At 41.5% G+C, this 16,958-nt stretch overlaps 1 protein-coding gene across 4 annotated transcripts in view; it reads right to left on the reverse strand.

The window, feature by feature from the left end:
• Window positions 1-16,958, reverse strand: part of trit1 (tRNA isopentenyltransferase 1) — a 29,124-nt gene that overhangs the window by 8,578 nt on the left and 3,588 nt on the right. For 3 of the 4 annotated variants that reach the window (XM_026300638.2, XM_026300642.2, XM_026300639.2), the window contains exons 2-8: window positions 8,812-8,952; window positions 6,447-6,545; window positions 5,991-6,148; window positions 5,247-5,389; window positions 4,989-5,100; window positions 1,001-1,113; window positions 780-857 (exon numbers count right to left, since the gene is read on the reverse strand). In XM_026300638.2, the coding sequence (XP_026156423.1) occupies window positions 780-857; window positions 1,001-1,113; window positions 4,989-5,100; window positions 5,247-5,389; window positions 5,991-6,148; window positions 6,447-6,545; window positions 8,812-8,952 (844 nt within the window). Of the gene's footprint in view, window positions 1-779; window positions 858-1,000; window positions 1,114-4,988; window positions 5,101-5,246; window positions 5,390-5,990; window positions 6,149-6,446; window positions 6,546-8,811; window positions 8,953-14,549; window positions 14,575-16,958 lie in introns of all 4 variants that reach the window. The other variant, XM_026300641.1, reaches the window with a different exon arrangement.

A 16,958-nucleotide genomic window follows, 5' to 3' on the forward strand; every position in this document is an offset into this window, starting at 1 on the left:
GGAACAGTTTAACATTTTACGGTATACAGTACAGTTTCCTTATCTGCTAAATGTATACACAGTAAACAGAGTCACTAAAAATAACACTACTTATAACACAGTCAACAAAAGAGTGCTGGTGATCTTATTTGTGATTATAGAAAAAAAACAATGTTTAAAGGTGATGTCACACCATGTGCACATACACGCACAATGTCTGAGAGACTTATGTGTGTAATGGATTACATTACTAATAATAATAATAACATTAATTTATAGAGCACTTTTCTTAACATATGTTACAAAGTGCTTCACAATAAAAGACATAAAAGAACAACAAAATCCTAAATACTAAGGAGGATAAGAGGTCGTTCCCATTTAAGGGAGATGAGGAAAGGCTTGCCGGTAAAGGTGAGATTTAAGGAGAGCTTTAAAAGATGGTACTGCGTCAGCTGATCTTATTTCCTCAGGTAAGTCATTTCAGAGTTTGGGAGCTCTGACTGCAAAGGCTTTATGCCGGGAGGGGTTGGGTTAACCAATCAATCAACAGTTTGAAATAGAAACCTCGGGTTGTGGCGATGAGTAGTGATCAGATCTGAGAAATATTTAGCTCTAGCATTCTTTACCATAATACTGTAGTGGAGTAGAGAGTCTTTCATAGCTTCATAATGCACCTGAAGCCCGGTTTTCTCATCTTGTTACAGAGAGTGCTGATTGCTAAGGAACTGGACTATGGAGGACAAGCACACATGTGCACACCTACAAACACATATTGAAAGAAGTGGATGAAGGGTACTCACGTTTAAGGAAGCGGTTACGGACCCATTTGTTCTGTTTGCGGGCGTAACGCTTTGTAGCAACCTTCACAGCTTCTATACCTGGACAGAGTTAAAAAGAGGATGTTACAGACAAAAAGGAGACAAGAGGAAAGTCTTTATATTCTTCTGGGTGATCAGCCAACCGGCTGTCCGACCAGTGGATCTAAATTCATCTCTGACTTACAATCAGGTACTTCTCTGACCTCTTTGTCGTAGTGCGTCTTTCTCCTCCTGGGTGCTGCTTTCAGGAGCGGTGAGGTAGTCATGAAACTCCTTAAAACCAATTGACTGGAAAATCCCTTGTTGATAGGCCTGACTGGAGCGGAGACAAGAAGAGAAGAGATAAGAGGAAATGAAGCATTATCCATCAATATAAGAAGTTCCCTGTCTCCAAGCCAAACTTGATGTTTCTGGACACCCAGTGGTGACTAGTCCCAGCTTCTCCTCCCTTCTATCTCTCCCTCACTCCCTGAACAAAGACTATCAGCCTGAGCAGATGCGATGCTTCGAGGGACAAAGTGACAGAATGCCAGTAAAAAAAATTGAATGGCAGTTGGACCCCAGGGTGCCAGTACTCAGTGGGCTCAGTCAAGTGACATCAGGTCAGGGCAGAAGCCCGCCGGTCACTGCGCCAGACAGTAGAACATTTGCATCAATATCAGACTATATCTCCCCATTCTGGGGCGTGCTGTCTGCTTTATGATTTAAGTTACAGCCACAACACCAGTGCTCAGCTCAGACCTTTGCAGAATTTGGAGTGACAGCAAAAATAGCAGCGGTCAGTTGTTTCTTTGTACCAGTACAAGTTTTTCTGTCATAACTATCTTAAAGGATTGAAAATCAAGTTGCTTATGAAAGCTAAAAGCATAAATCAGCTTCACGTTATTTCAGCTTCAATATAAGAGCATGAGGCTAAAAACCTGTGGAACATGATGAAGCTGAAGTTATGAGAAGCACTCTTCTCTCTCATTTCTAAGCAGATTTATGGACGCTAATCCTCAATGGACATTTGATCATATCTATATGATGTACTAATATTCATCCATCCATCATCTATACCTGCTTATTCCATAACCAGGGTCACAGGGATCTGCTGGAGCCTGTCCCAGCTCTCTTTGGGTGAAAGGCAGGGGTCCACCCTGGACAGGTCACCAGTCCATCACAGGGCCACATAGAGACAAACAACCTCACACACTCACACTCACTCCTATGGACAATTTAGAGTCACCAATCAACCTGACATACATGTTTTTGGACTGTGGGAGGAAACCAGAGTACCTGGAGAAAACCCACACAAGCACAAGGGGAACATGCAAACTCCACACAGAAAGGCCCCTGATGGTTTACGAACCCAGGACATTCTTGTTGTGAGGCAACAGTGCTAACCACTAAACCCCTATGCTGCGCTGTACTAATATTCATTTACACCCTAAATAAACATAAATTTCACAAAACATTTTCCCATGTTCTTAATTTAATTTAAACATTCCATGTTCTTATAGGCATGATAACCTGTACAGTTCATGATCATTCAAGCTGTTAGTTAATCCTGTTACTGGTGAACAAACATGCAGAAAAACCTGTGTCGAGCTAAAAGAAGAGACACGGAAGAGGCACAATTATTGCTGAGGACTCTAGCATGATAATGTAACAGGTCATCACACCAGGAAAAAACACTATTATGTTACACTTCTCTGAGCTGACTTAGATTTATAGACTTGTATGGATTTTTAAACTTCTCTGGTTTAATTTTTACCACGTTCTTGCTGTCAATTTTTCATCTCTTCTGAAACACATTGTAGCAAACACTACCATAATAACAATTACTACGTTTGTCCCTTAACTTAGATGCTGGTAACAGAAACAAGCAGAGGAAATAACAAAAATAAATCTGGCTAGACGGGCCGAGACAGAAATTTGAGAATAGCGACAGAGCACAGGAAGCGTAGAGTCAATGGATGGAGGAAAAGAACGACAGAGGGAGGGAGAGGTTTGACCTTGATGTCTGGCCACAGCAGCCAGCTGGGGATGGACACATGAGGGTAAAGGAGACACAGACTGAGGCAGAGAGAGAGGGGTGGGGGGAGTGAAGTGCTTGGGTGATCAGATTGCTGAGAGGGCAATAGTGGCAGAGATGAAGGCAGAGAGAGGATGAAGAAGAAGGAGGAGAAGCAGCAGCAGGAGGAGGAGGAGGAGGAGGCTGGTTGATGACTTGGGATGGGGTGATGAAAGAAAGGAGGGACCAGTGGAAGGAAATGGCAACTTCCTGGGCACCGTTCCACCAATGCATCAACTCTCCGCAGCCACGCCCCGCCACACATACAATATCAATATGTGTTGACAAAGACACACAGCGGCTCACTCTGTTTCAGCCATCAGTGAAGCTACCATACATGTTTCTACATATTTCATGTATGAGAAAAAATCTTATTGAACCAGGACTTGATTTACAGCACAATTAGTCCTATAATTGCTCGATTCTAGTAGTCAATGCCAATCCAGTGTGAATAATTAAGATCTTATACACGTTACATGCCTGGGCAGCAGAAAAAAACAGAAGAAAATAGATATTGATGCATTTGCCTCCTGGATTGCACTGCACTGTGAGTAGCTGCAGTAGCTAAATCTGTTAATGTCCTGGGAGAGATAATGGAAAATTTGCTCCTGCCAAAGAAAGTGCTTGTTGCTAGAAAGTAAAAATAATGTTGCTGAATCAGTTTGGTCTGTTCTTGTTATGCAGGAATGTCGATCGTGACATTTTCCGCCTTGTCTGTGAGTGGTGATTCACAGACAATTACAGAGATTCTTTGTGTTACGCATTTGTTGGCTGGTGCTGCTCATGTTGTGTGTCAAAGTAAATACACATTGACAAATATTGTGTTGGGAGACGTCAAAAATGATGAAGTTTTGAAACAATTTTCCATTGGTCATTAACAATTCTGATAATCTCCAAATCTTTCATTTGGAACAATTATTCTGACATGTTAACGTAATTGCTAACTTTTTGGTCATTTCTTACCCAGCACCTACAGTCTAACCTGCCATTCAGCTCACAGCCCACACCAACAGTAACAGAATTATAAAGCTTCTTGTCTCATTCAACAGGTTTTCTTGCTTCCTGTCAGCCATACAGAAGACAACTTGGGGTTTGCCGACAAATCTGTAATGATTTCGGTAAAAAAAAAGAAAAAAAAAAAGAAAAAGAAAAGACATATTCCTTATCCGTTCTCATTAGGATAAAAAAGTGGAGCTGCAGATTTTATTAACAGATATTTGATTAATGAGGGAAAAAAATATGATGGCTCTGGACCATAGAGGAACACAGCACAGGAAACGGTATCCATACTAATGAAAGAGCTCCAGTGTGCTACTGGTCATGTGGTTACGATGAGAAATAATGTCACTAGTGTGTCACCATATTAAATTTAGCTTCAAGTATAAGAGACAACACTGTAACTATAAGCAATTTGTTGCGGGAAAGTCAATTCAGCGTCGGATAAACGTCTGGAGGTTCTGAAACAATAAGCACTGATCACCAGACTCCCTTGGTAGCACTAACGTCTCACATACTCACATAGGGGCCTTATCGCTGCAATTATTAACAATCACTAGACATCCTAAAGAAATATCAGCCCCATCTGATCTAAACACAATAGTGTGCACTGTCTAAATTGGTCTCCAGGTTTTTAGAAAACCAGCCCATAGAGAACAGAGTGACCTGTCAGACTGAGGGGGGATAAGTAACAGGACGGCTGCTTGGCTGAGACAACCGGGCTACTCTCGCCCTGCTTACAAGGAGAAGACGGGTTAGCTCTGGGTCTAGACTAGATCTGTCGGCCATTCATTTAGACCGAGGGATGAGAGAGTGCAACTTGTTTCATAGAAACTGAACCTTCAAACAACTTTGTAACGGTCGCTAACAAAAACTACAGGGTCAAACGCAGATAGGACAAAGGTTCTTGCTCCATGTAACTGATTCCATCTCCTATTCTGTATTTGTTCAGGTGGATTTTAATTCATTTGCAGTAAAAAAAAAATGCTTTCTCCGGATTTCCTTAAAAAAATCTTAAAAACTAAAAAAAAAAAAAAAGACATCATAGAGAAGTGCCTTGCACATGACGTCTATTGAAAACTAAAAAAAGAAATTTCAGCATGATGAGCATCTGGTTGACTGTTCATTCAGTTTTCTACCTGTCTTCCTGGACCTTCATCTGATTGTAGCGGACATGGAAGTCTCCAAGTTCCTCTATCAGTCCTGCAGACAACATCTCATCCGTGCGAGCATCCAACCGCTTGTCTAGAGCTGGAGAAGAACAGAGAGGAAAAAATATAACGACTATACCAGAAAAACAAGGCAGACACAGCTAAAAGCTTATTTCATGCTGCACTGAAGGTGGCATTTCTGTTGTTCCCAGGCATTGGAGAACCATGCAACCCTTGCCTCCTTACCCTCCATATCAGCATGCAGCCAGAAAATGCAGGGGTCTGGGTACCTCAGTGGTCCCCCTAGTTCAGCGCCTCCCTCCTGCCCCCTCTGTTCCTCCAGCCAGCGACTGTGTGGAACACCTGTCTCCTCATGGATTTGCAGGCTCCTGTAGATAAGCATACAAGCAAATATGTAAAGGTTGGCTCTTTTTCACAAGAGCCAAACAAAAAAAAAAATGTATCTGTGTGCTGTCCAGTGAACCAACACACCGGAAACAATGTGAAAACAATAAATAAATAGGGGCATCATTATCAACACAAGAAAAATGACATTCAGCACATGATTTTCCTTTAAGTCAACATGTTGAGATTTAGATCTACGCCACATCCTTTAGCTGCGCCCTCAGGTTCTGATGAAAACATGAATCATGCTGCTGTCAGCCAGAGGAGCAGGGTAACCTAACCTGCTCATATAAAAGACCACACAGCGCTGACTGCTACTCATCAAGCTTTGAGTGTGTGTGTGTGTGCGTGTGTGTGTGAAGCACATCACTCGCCCTGTCAGCACAGACTGTGTGGAGGTTCATATACTGTACACTTGCCTGTGCTGTTTAACATACCAGTAAAGTTTTGATACAATATTTGTGGCGTGTAATTGGCTTCATTTTAAAATGATGTCTCAATCTACATGTCGCAAGAAGCTGACAGCATGTTACTAGATATCCAGTGTAACACGTGAACCTCTGAAGCAGTTGTCGACTGTATCACCTGGCAATCTTGCGTTTGTCATTGGGGTGCAACATCGCAGCCATTTTGGGGTCCACTTCCACCAGTCGTTTGTGTAACTCTGCTCCTCCCAACGTTTCCATCTCCAGTCTCCTGTTTTGAGCTCCATCTCCTCCATCCCCCGAGTCCTCGTTCTCTTGCTGCGAGAGATATTTGACTCAGTTTTAGAGTTGACCAAAGCTGCCTCTAAATCTTATAGTCCTGCTTCCAAGTCCTGAACTCTGTACACAGATGTGTCATGAGATCAGTCCACAGAAATCAAAATAATATACAGAAAATATGCAAATCACATGGAATTAAAACAAAAATCACTTTTTTTTTTTACACTATTGTTAAACACTAAAGCAACGTGTTCCCTGGCCTCATGAGCCAAACAACGTAAGAGATGGACAGAGAACAGAGGGAAGTGTATCTGTCTTGTAGTGTTATGACACTCACCCCTGTATCCAGCAGGATCTTCCACAGCAGAGACTCAATGTAATAATTTGTTCCTCCTACAATGATGGGCAGTTTGTTTCTGCTGTGCATGTCATCTATGTTGCAGCGTGTTAAGGAGGAAACTGTTCTGTGCACGTTCTTTTTTTTTTGTGAAAATTGCAGGTTGACAGTTTTTTTTTTTTATGTGAATGTAAAACAATGAAAACCATTTTAAGATGACCTGTTAATGTTGTTTAGTGGCAGCTGCTTTGCGGCTCCGAGAGGCTGCCAGTCACACTTTGCTGTATTACAGTGTTGCAACTCCTCAGGCTGCACGTTTTTCTTTTTCAAAAAGTTGGCTTCACGGTTTTCTATTATAGTATGTGCACGTTACAGAAAACTGTGAGATTCTAGATGACAGAAAATCGAGTATGATTTATATTAGTATAGTTTCTGCTCTTAATTGAAATAAAGTGTTTAAACAGCAGCAAAAATCCAAGTGAACAGATCAACAGAATAACACACTGCCACACTTCTGCAAGCTATTAGTCAATAAACATAAAAAATTGAAACATCCTGGCCGTAATGTGCACTGGCAGTGGGAAAATATGAGTTTCAGAATATTTACTTGAAAACTGCAAAAAAATATAAAACTGAATAATTTCTCATGACAGAAGTGCTGCAAAGCAGTGCTCAGGGAAACACACAGGAACTGTCTTTTAATGATTAAAAGCCTCAGCAAAATATCAGATAAGCAAGAACAATAGCACTTAAAGCCAATAATACACCTCAACTGCAATTTAAGCTCAGCATTGACTCCTGTTTGCATGTACAGTAACTAAATGCAGTGTGGCTGACAGGATGACACACTCTTATGTCATGTAGTCATTTAATATGAGCATATCAATGTTGGACCAAGGGACTGAAGTGAAACCTTTGGTCATTTGATGAATAAATCGAACAACATTTTTGGGGACATGTTGGTAAAGCTGATGATTTGCTGTTTTTTTTAAAAAAAAAATTTCCTGAAACTCTTTCAATCAAAGCACAAAGTGACAAGCCACTGTTTGGGACATTCTGATACATTTGCACTACATTTGGATGAAAAACATGCCTTATGTCCATGAGATGAACCTCTTTTAATCTCCTTAATGTCACTCAACACTGTAAAACTATCCACAATTTCACAAAGTAAAGATTAGAGAATTTTCAGTTTTACAAATTTCAATTTGTACACTAGAGCAATTTTAAAAACCAAATTGACTGACAGTTAGTAAGGAAAATAATTGTTTGCTGGTGAAACTGTCCACACTGGTTGGCCCCCCTCTAACACCAGCACAAACCAATATGACCTTACTGGGAACACACAGGCTGAACCTGGTACCACACCTTATTTCCTCCCTCTCTCTTTTTCTGTCGCATCTTCTCTCATCTTGCACCGCTCTTCCCTCCCTCCAGTTGCCCACTTTCCTTCTCAGGGATAATTAAGCCATCGCCACTCACCTCCTCTATGTCACTCAAACACACATACACACACACACAGGGCTGCATCACTGTGTCTGCAGAGGAGAGAGGCAGGAGACGGGAAGAGTCAGGATGATTGCTGACAGAGGGAGAGAAAACAGAAAGAGGGCTGGAGGAGCAATAAGAGAGACTGAGGAGGTAGAAGGAGGCAGTGTTGAGTGAAGGACTGACAGCCGATGATTCTTCATTATCACTTTCAGATTTGAATTTCTCAAGCTTGTCAGTCTCTCCTACTATTACACACACATCCACACACACACCCTCAATCGTCGCTCATCTACAGTTTAAAATCCTCCATCATCACTTGTGTCCCTTTTAATCTGTATTCATGTCTTTCCATTTCTCCCTCTTCCCACCAGCAGCAGGCTTGTGCTGCTGAGCCTATTCTTGGAGCTACCGCATCCCCCCGCCGCACTGGTGACTCTGTGTGTGTGTGTGTGTGTTGGTGTGCATGCCATCCTGATCTATTATTACCGCCTCTAGTTATCGCCTCCTCTTTCCACATCTGTGTGATGGCCGGCGTCTGCAGGAGGGTGTGACTGCCTCGAGTCTGTGTGTGTGGATGCACCACAAACAGATTCCTCTATAAATATCATCTCTAGTGATCTCTCTCTTCTCATGTTCAGTGCAACATCTGCAGTGAGCCACACTGACAAAACGAGGACATCTCAAACACACACATGCAAAAACATGCACACACACCTGCAGACCAATTAGTAACAGTCACAGACTGAATTCTTCCCGTGAAGTTGCCACTTATTAATCAAAGGCTGAAGATGTGACAGGGGTAATACCCACATGTGGGAGGAGGTGTTACGGAAAACGCTGTTCCTCTGCTTTCACGTTTCCAGGAAAAGGATATTAGAGCCAGAGCTTTGTTCCTGAAGTCCACCACTGTGTAGGTGCTAACTAGCGGGTCCACAAAGCTGATCATGTGATGTCTGCACTGGGCGAGCTCCTCGGGTGTCACCTTATTGGTGATGATGTCCAGACCCTGGTATACCTGATGGGGACACAAAAGTACCAATCAATAGAACAAAAAGGGACAATAATCACAGCAGAAGTAAAGGCAGTAGGAAGATTTTACAGCATAAAGACGATATGAAGTAAAACTAACAGCAACTGCATAAAAGCCATATGAGTATTATGGAAGTTCTTTGTCCTAAAAAGCATAAAACCCTGAACACTGAAGATAATTTCCATGAAACAAATAGGGCAGGGGATTGCTCCACCACTATGCTAGTGTAGGGCGGGTGTGTATGCATTTGTCATTGTCAGAAACTGGAAGCGAGGCTGCTATGGAGAAAGAAATGAGTACTGTATGTCGCCCATGTGAAACTGCTCTGACTATTCTTGTAAATCAGGATGGACACCCTCTCTGTCCATTTTACATCCCCCAGGGACGGGGCTCCTTCGTGGAATGTGACAACTGGCCGACACACAGCAGTCTGGCGTGATTGTTGATATTCTCACACATGAAGACATGAGTTTTTCTGTGTGAATCTTTTAAACATTTATGTCTTTGAGTATTTTAAAAATCTCTACTTCCTCTAAGATCACTGTCCATTTCTCCATTTGTTATATGGGCAGGTGACACAAATATACTTTGTTCTTAATTTGGTTAAACTAACCTTCAAATTCGTCTCTTCAGTGCACTGCTCTCCACCGTACTTTATGTAAAAGTAAAAAAAAAAAACTATATATGTATGTAACAGTGTAAATCAATCCTTGGATTCTGTAGAGGTGCATTCACTCCAGTGTGAACGATGGAAGCTGCACTGGGCTATTCACTGAGAAGTGTTGATAGCTAGATCCACAGGTTAAGTGTCTGCAGAGAAAGGTGACTCACTGCATTCAGCTATCTTCAGATTTGTAGCTCCCACACAATGTAGTAGACGCTGTGGTTTGAATTTAGATTCCTCTGCACATCTTTTCCAAGCTGTCAGGGCTGTAATGTATTTAATCTGTAGATAACATGCTCTATTTTGTGAAGCAGTGAGAGGTTACTGACTATTTGCTGACACCTTGTTCAATAAAACCTGTGCACCTTTGATTTCTGAATGGCCTGTAGCTGGTGGGTCTATTTTAAATACTGTAACTGGCTGCAGGTGGTGGCTGGTGGCTGTGCCTCTGGGAGAACCTACAACTTCAATCTCATGATCAAAGTACACGATGACTTGTCTTGTAATGTTGCATTTGCCCTGCTAAGTGTGAGCTATATAATGGCTTCTGACCACAGTTTCAGTACAGGACAAGTGCAGAGCCCAGTCCTCCATCACAGGCCACAGACACCTGTGGGGACACGGACTGATGAAGCTTAAAGCTTAAAGAGTGGTTAACGTATAACTGTTGCATTTCTCATATAATAAGAAAAAAATAAAGCAATGCATGACAATGTGTCTGACACCCTGGTGTAGTTGAGTATTGTAGGTGGGGCAGCCTGAATTCTGGGTCAGGCTGATACAGTATTTTGGCTAAAGCTCAACTTCAATCTGAACCTTATGTCATTTTGCAGTTTACGACAGCAACAATCAGAATACCTGAAGACAAATTTCAATACAAATGGTGTGTTGTGTAAAGTATTACATTAAGTGAATTATTAAGTTCTGATATTTTCCCAAAGACAATATTTTTGAGAATTGGTCATTTTGGACAAGGCAGGGTGGGGGGATGTGGAAAGATGAGGGAGGACAGGGTAAAATCATTGTTTTTTTGTTTTTTTTTTAAAGAGATGCCAATATTAGTGATTGTCCAATCACAGTTTAACGAATGTAACCAGGCACCACAGGCCTGTCAACCTTTTCATTCAATGAATGAATGAATAAATGAATGCTCATGTGCATTGTGTTGTATTTTTCCATGTGTGGTAGCTGGTCCTGAACACTCTCAGAGAGTCCATTTATATTGATGTATATACTTTGTACCTATGTGATTTTAGTGCTTTATGTCAGGTGGTGTCTTCCAGTGCTTTCACAGTGCTTCATTTCATTTTTGGATTATTAAAGTATTCTCTCTCTATTTTTTTTTTTACTTCAAAGTTGTCATACTTGTACCTTTTTTGTTTCACTTGTATGTTTTAACTGAGGTTAGCTTAATTTTTTTTTTGGCTGTTTTTTTGGGGGGCAGGGCGATTCTTGTTAGTTTCACTTTTACTCTGTTTATTTGGGCCAAGAAATCCATTGGTGCAAATATCTTTTGTTAGTTTTATTTTTCTGTCCATTTTTTATGGCCCTTCCTGTTTTTTCACAATAAGGTAGAACATTTAAATACAAACCAGAGCAAACAATTTTATTTTGTTATTTAGTATCAGCTTAAAATGTGGTGCAACACATATGTCATGTGCCCACATCCTCTTGAAAACATCCTAACTTTGCATTTTCGAGCAGTCTGAATCTTTCTGCACAGCCCAACATACATGCACTGTGCACAGGTTATTGATCCTTGGTGACAGCGTGCGGTGGTTGCATGTACCTCATGTGCATGTTCTTCAGCACCGCAACAAAGCAAAAGTGGGGAGCAGGGCAGGGCAGAACAATCCAGCCTGATAAATTATTCAGTGCTTTTCTGCACGACACCACCATCAGCTGAGGGAGGGGGGATGGATGTAGGGGTGGATGCAGGGATGGACGGATGAAGCAGAACAAATGGAGAAAGGTGAATGTTTGAGAAGGCGAGAGAGAGAAAAGGAGACGAGCAGACGTAAGAAAAGACAGAGCACTGTGTACTTGTTACAGAGAACAGGATGCTCCATGACAAATTTGCACACATTATCCACCACCACCCCTCCTCCGTCTTTATTGCTCTCTCTCTCTTTCATTCACGCATGCACGCTCTCTCTCTCTCTCTCTCTCTGTGTCATGCAGGCTGTAAAGACAGAAGACAGGATGCAAGGTAGCATGACACAATGACGTTGAGAGAAAGACAGAAAAGCTCCAGGATGTAAGAGAGAAGATCAGTATCTGTATGTTTGTATTTACACACACTAAGAAACACACTAATATAATTATACACAAGTCTTATTTAAAAGCACACACAACCTTTGAGATGTTTATCACAAGGTCCATTGAGTAGATGTTCTGCAGCTTTCAGTCATATCACATGATCTTCCCTGGTATCATGGAATTGCAGACATTAAAATTTGTAAGGACTTGTCATCTCTGTTTGCAAAAAAAGGTTATTTTCATGACAACTGGGCAAACTCCATCTGCTGAGGAAGATCATGTTATATAATTGAAAGCTACAGAACCTCTACTATCTGGACCTCACGATGAGATGCAACAGCACAAGTTGCTCCTACAATCTTCCATGGATACTTAATGCTTTTTGCGCAGAACAATATTCAAATATCTCATTTTATATTGGTTTTTATTATGTTATTTTGTCTTTCCCACTTTTCATTTTCATCCTGTCTTCCATATGTTGGCTAACAGCCTCCAGCTCTCCTGATCTGTCTCCCCCCCCCCCCCTCCTTCTCCTCCCTCTCATTTCCGCTCTTACCTGCCGCGGAGAACATGCCACTAATTGTTATGTAACCACTCCTTAATGCACATTTATAGGCTCTCACGAGAGGCTGCCGAAAACACAGGCTGTGATGATTTTAATTTCACCTTAACAAGGGCGAGGAGACCCGAGAGTAAAAGCATTGCTTGAGAAGACCGGGATGTAAATCAGAAAAATGAAAAGAGCTACTTGAGTGGAAGATAGGAGGAGAAAAATGCTTTGAGAGGAAGCTGCAAATGAGAGAGAAAATGAGAACGAAATTAAGACTTCCAGTAGAGGCGGAAGGAAATGAGCTACAAATTGCGGCGATGTTCCAGCTCAGAATCATAAAGAAATCAAAGATGAAAATCAACACAACTAATCTTGTTTACACGTCATCTGGAAGAAACTCAAAGAAGATACGTTAATAAGAGGAGGAGACTGGATGACTACCATTTTGAAATGATACCAATAATAAAATGTGAGATTTTTCACTTGGGTTGACGGGAACATATAGAAGAATACTGTGGAGACAGAAAGTGGAGGAACAACTGATCAGTGCTGAGGAAGTTGTCTGGTTCCAGCTAACGCACGAAAATTAAGAGTTTTCTATTAATGAGAAGCGAATATATGGACACGCAAGTTTGCACAATGTTTCTAAGACACATATTTTTAAAGAAACTTCTCAACTGCTAAGATATTAAACATCTCATTACTCTGATGACCTGTGATTTTGTGTTCCATAAATGCCCCATTCTTAATGTGCTGTGCCTTTTTGAAAGATGTAAGGAGGGCCTTGTGTGAAGACACTGAGGAAATGTTCCAGTGACTTTGCTCGTCACATTCTGTTTTACTAATTGCAAACGTCAGAATCCACAACAACACGCTTCATTGGAAGCCCGACCGAACTGGGTTCAGCTGCCCACTCTTTCCTGTCCTGCCTTTTAACGGGTGTGAAAGGACCGATGTGACCATGTGGCTTGTGCACAAGTAAGAGGAGAGGAATGTGTGCACGAGACAATGGGCTCAGTGTTCGAGGGCTGCCGAGCCTGCAGCCGGCCTGCCTGGCCAACCTTACGTCCTGCACGAGACAGCTGTTCTTCTGCCATAGAAATAAGGGAGAGGGGAGGAGGGGGGGCACACGGCCAAAAGAAAACAAAGAGGGCAAGATAGACACAGAGGGCTGAGCAAAAAAGAAAGTCAGAGAGAACAAACATTCATTGAGACATAAAAAGCAATTCAGAGAAAGCCAAAAAAGGGAATAAAGAGCGCTGCAGTCAACTCAGAAATGTTAAACCAGTGGTAACTGATATATTTTTAATGTAATTGCAAAGTGTAACTTTGTGATGATAGTCACTTGAAAAATATCAGAAAATATTGCTTTCTGCTGACATATTACTAAGTTCATTACCAGTTAGCCACTATTGATCCATACACACTTTGTGAGCGGGTAATATTCCTGCTGGTAACACACTGCACTGAGAGGTTCAGCTAATGATTTGTGTGAAATGTGAAAATTATTTAGTGAAGCTTTTCACAAACTACTTTTAGACCTTTTTGACTGACTTTACATCTAATTAATAACTTTACACTACAGAAAAATAAAATTGCATAGCAGTCATGACCATTTTAAATGCCAGGCCTTTGGACAGGTTGAAAGTCATGTGTCAGATACTATGAAGTTTGATGCCTATAATTAAAAATTGCGTACGCCAAAATAAGTAGATGGTAGGAATGGGCATTTCAAACTAAAATGTTATTTGATATTCGCTGGGAACTATTAAGACAGTTATTCAAAGTACATGCACCCCCGCTCCACACACAAGGATAGTGGCTTACAAGCAATATCATAATACAGCTTCTCCAGATGTGCCATTTTTCTTGATGGGACCGTATACTCCAGCTGAACACATGCCATCAAACTCTGAAAACCCTCCGCCTTGACCAAGCCAATGGCTACCATGTCTTTTTTACTCTGTATGTCAATCATTAAACCTCTTCAGGTGACAAAGCTCATCACCGACTGTTAATCTGCGGACATTGTTATTATATGCCACCTTAACCTGGCAGAGTTTGCACTACTTGTTTGTATTTGGCACTGCAGTAAAATGATATACTGACCTTGTTATTGAGGTATTTCCAGGTGCTGGTAAAACAAAGAGAAAACAGTGTGTTTTTAAACACAAAACCAGTCACGTGAAATATTAGTTGTTTTTGTTTGTTTTTTTACATTCAGTGACTCAAAGCATGATTACATTTGTAAATCACACCTAGAATGTACAAGACTATTTCAGTGATATGATTATTTAAATTACATTTCAGCTGCTTTTTTCATATGAAGAATACTTGTCTTTGACATTTCTGTCTAGAAATTGTTTGCTTTGTTAAAAAAAAACAATAGCAGGGTCAATTGCAATAAGTCAGCCCTGGTCTAAAGTGGAAGCTGATGCAGTTTGTCCTTATTCTGACCCCTGGACATTGCACTCCATACAAACTGTAAACTGTCTCTACCTTTTTATTCCTCTGTTACACTGACAACTGAATATCTAGCTGCTTGTTTTGCTCTTTATTTCCTCTCTTCTTCCCCCTTAAGATACCATCCTTCAACAATTTATCCCTCCATCTTCCCCTCCTCCCTCTGTCTGTGGGGAATGGCCCAGTAATGCCAGACTAATAAATCATTCATGCTGTTGTCCCCCTCCTCCTCCATCCTGCCATCCTCCTCTCCATCGTTGCTGTACTGTAGCAGTGACCGCATCACCACACCCGCAGATTGCAATTCACACACTCGTACTTGTAGAGCTATCGTTGTGAGGACTCACTCATGGACCCAATGACCTAGTCTAAACCTCATTCTAGGCTTAATTCTAAACCCAAGCCTTAAACCTCAAACAGCCCTTTTGAAGGGATGTGAGAAAGTGAGGACCAGCCAAAATGTCCTCACTGCGATGGTGTAAACTTCAAACTGGTCTTCACACTGTATAATAATACACACACACACACACACACACACACAAAATGGGAGTCAACCAACTGTCTTTTTTGGCTCGCTCCTATACCGGCTTAGATTTCTTAAAGAGATGCATCGTGAATCAGATGTGGGAGGCAGCAGCATCGCCTCGGTTACAACACAAACAGATACGTCAAAGCCCAGACGGGTCATAGCCACACCAGACAGATCGAGAGACAGCGGGAGGAGGAGAGAGCGACAGAGAGGCATGCACAGAGAGGGAAAGAGAGCGAGGAGGAGGAGGAAAGACAGAGCAATTAGAAGGATCCAACAAGTTTTGGAGTGTAGGATGTGTTTAATATGGCGATAAGCAGTACATGTCAGTGTACATGTGTACACAACCTCTGGCTGGTAAAAAGACTTTCAGAGCAATGAAATCACTTGTCTGCTTCATGGCCATTTCCAAATGTATGACTTTTACTGAGAAAGCCCTCCACTTTATTTTTATGGGACAACATGTGACAGTTTTCCAGCTGCTCAGGCCTGTTTCTCTTATTTAACACAAAATCAAAAAGCTTGACAAATTGTCTTCTTTTGTCACAGTGTTCACTTCACATGCTGTCCTTTAGATAATACAGCAGCTCCTGTTTCCATACATGCATAAAGCGAAAGGTCACCGGCCACCGATACTTCCAAACATCCCACAAACGAGAGCAATGGTGCGTGCATGTGCGTGACCTGTTAAACTGCCCCCTAGGACCTCCGCTGGCCCTTCAGCATGACACCCCACAGCCACGCCCGTGCACTAACTCAAGCACACCCCTTTTTACACCCCTGCAGCAAAACTATTCATCTTGTGGCAACCGGGTGTTTGTTATTAGTTAATGCAATGAACATGTGACGGTGAGTAAGCGAGAGAAATCTGCTCATGCACAAAAACCATGACGCGCAGAAACATTTTCGGTGAGCAGAAAGTGTGGAATGAGTCAAATCTTGTCCGGAGTATTAACAGTAGACACTGCCAATTCAGATCTCCTATATTCAAGGCAGCAACTGTTTTCACCGTTAAACAAAACTAAGCTTTAAACACTTACTGTAAATATAATCCTTTCTTTTTGTCAGAGCTCTAAGAAGAGATTGCAGTACACCTAAAAAACACCTAAAACTTTAAATCACAATATTAAAAGATTAATACAGTCCTAGTCAACATTGGAAAAAATGCAGTGCACTGTTTCATAAAGTACCAATGTTCATTATCCTTAGTTAAAGCAAGTAAAATCATCATCATCGTTTACAGCCATGTGTCGCCATAGATGCTGAGCACACTGACAGTGGCGTAGCCCAGTCACTGTTAATTTCCTTACAATGAAGAGTGAGTGAACTCAGAGATATATTTCACCTGCTGTGATGTCCTGCAGAACATAAATAACGCAGCGTATGAGCGATGACCACAGATTTACATATACTGGTCTGATGTTGCTGTCTGAGCACTACTCACATGAATCAGCTCTGATGTGCGCTCACCCTTATTGTCACTGTCCACATCAAACGTTTGTTACTACCAATAATACCTTGAAACT

Source organism: Mastacembelus armatus, chromosome 11 (genome assembly GCF_900324485.2).
Source record: "Mastacembelus armatus chromosome 11, fMasArm1.2, whole genome shotgun sequence".
Lineage (NCBI taxonomy): Eukaryota > Metazoa > Chordata > Actinopteri > Synbranchiformes > Mastacembelidae > Mastacembelus > Mastacembelus armatus.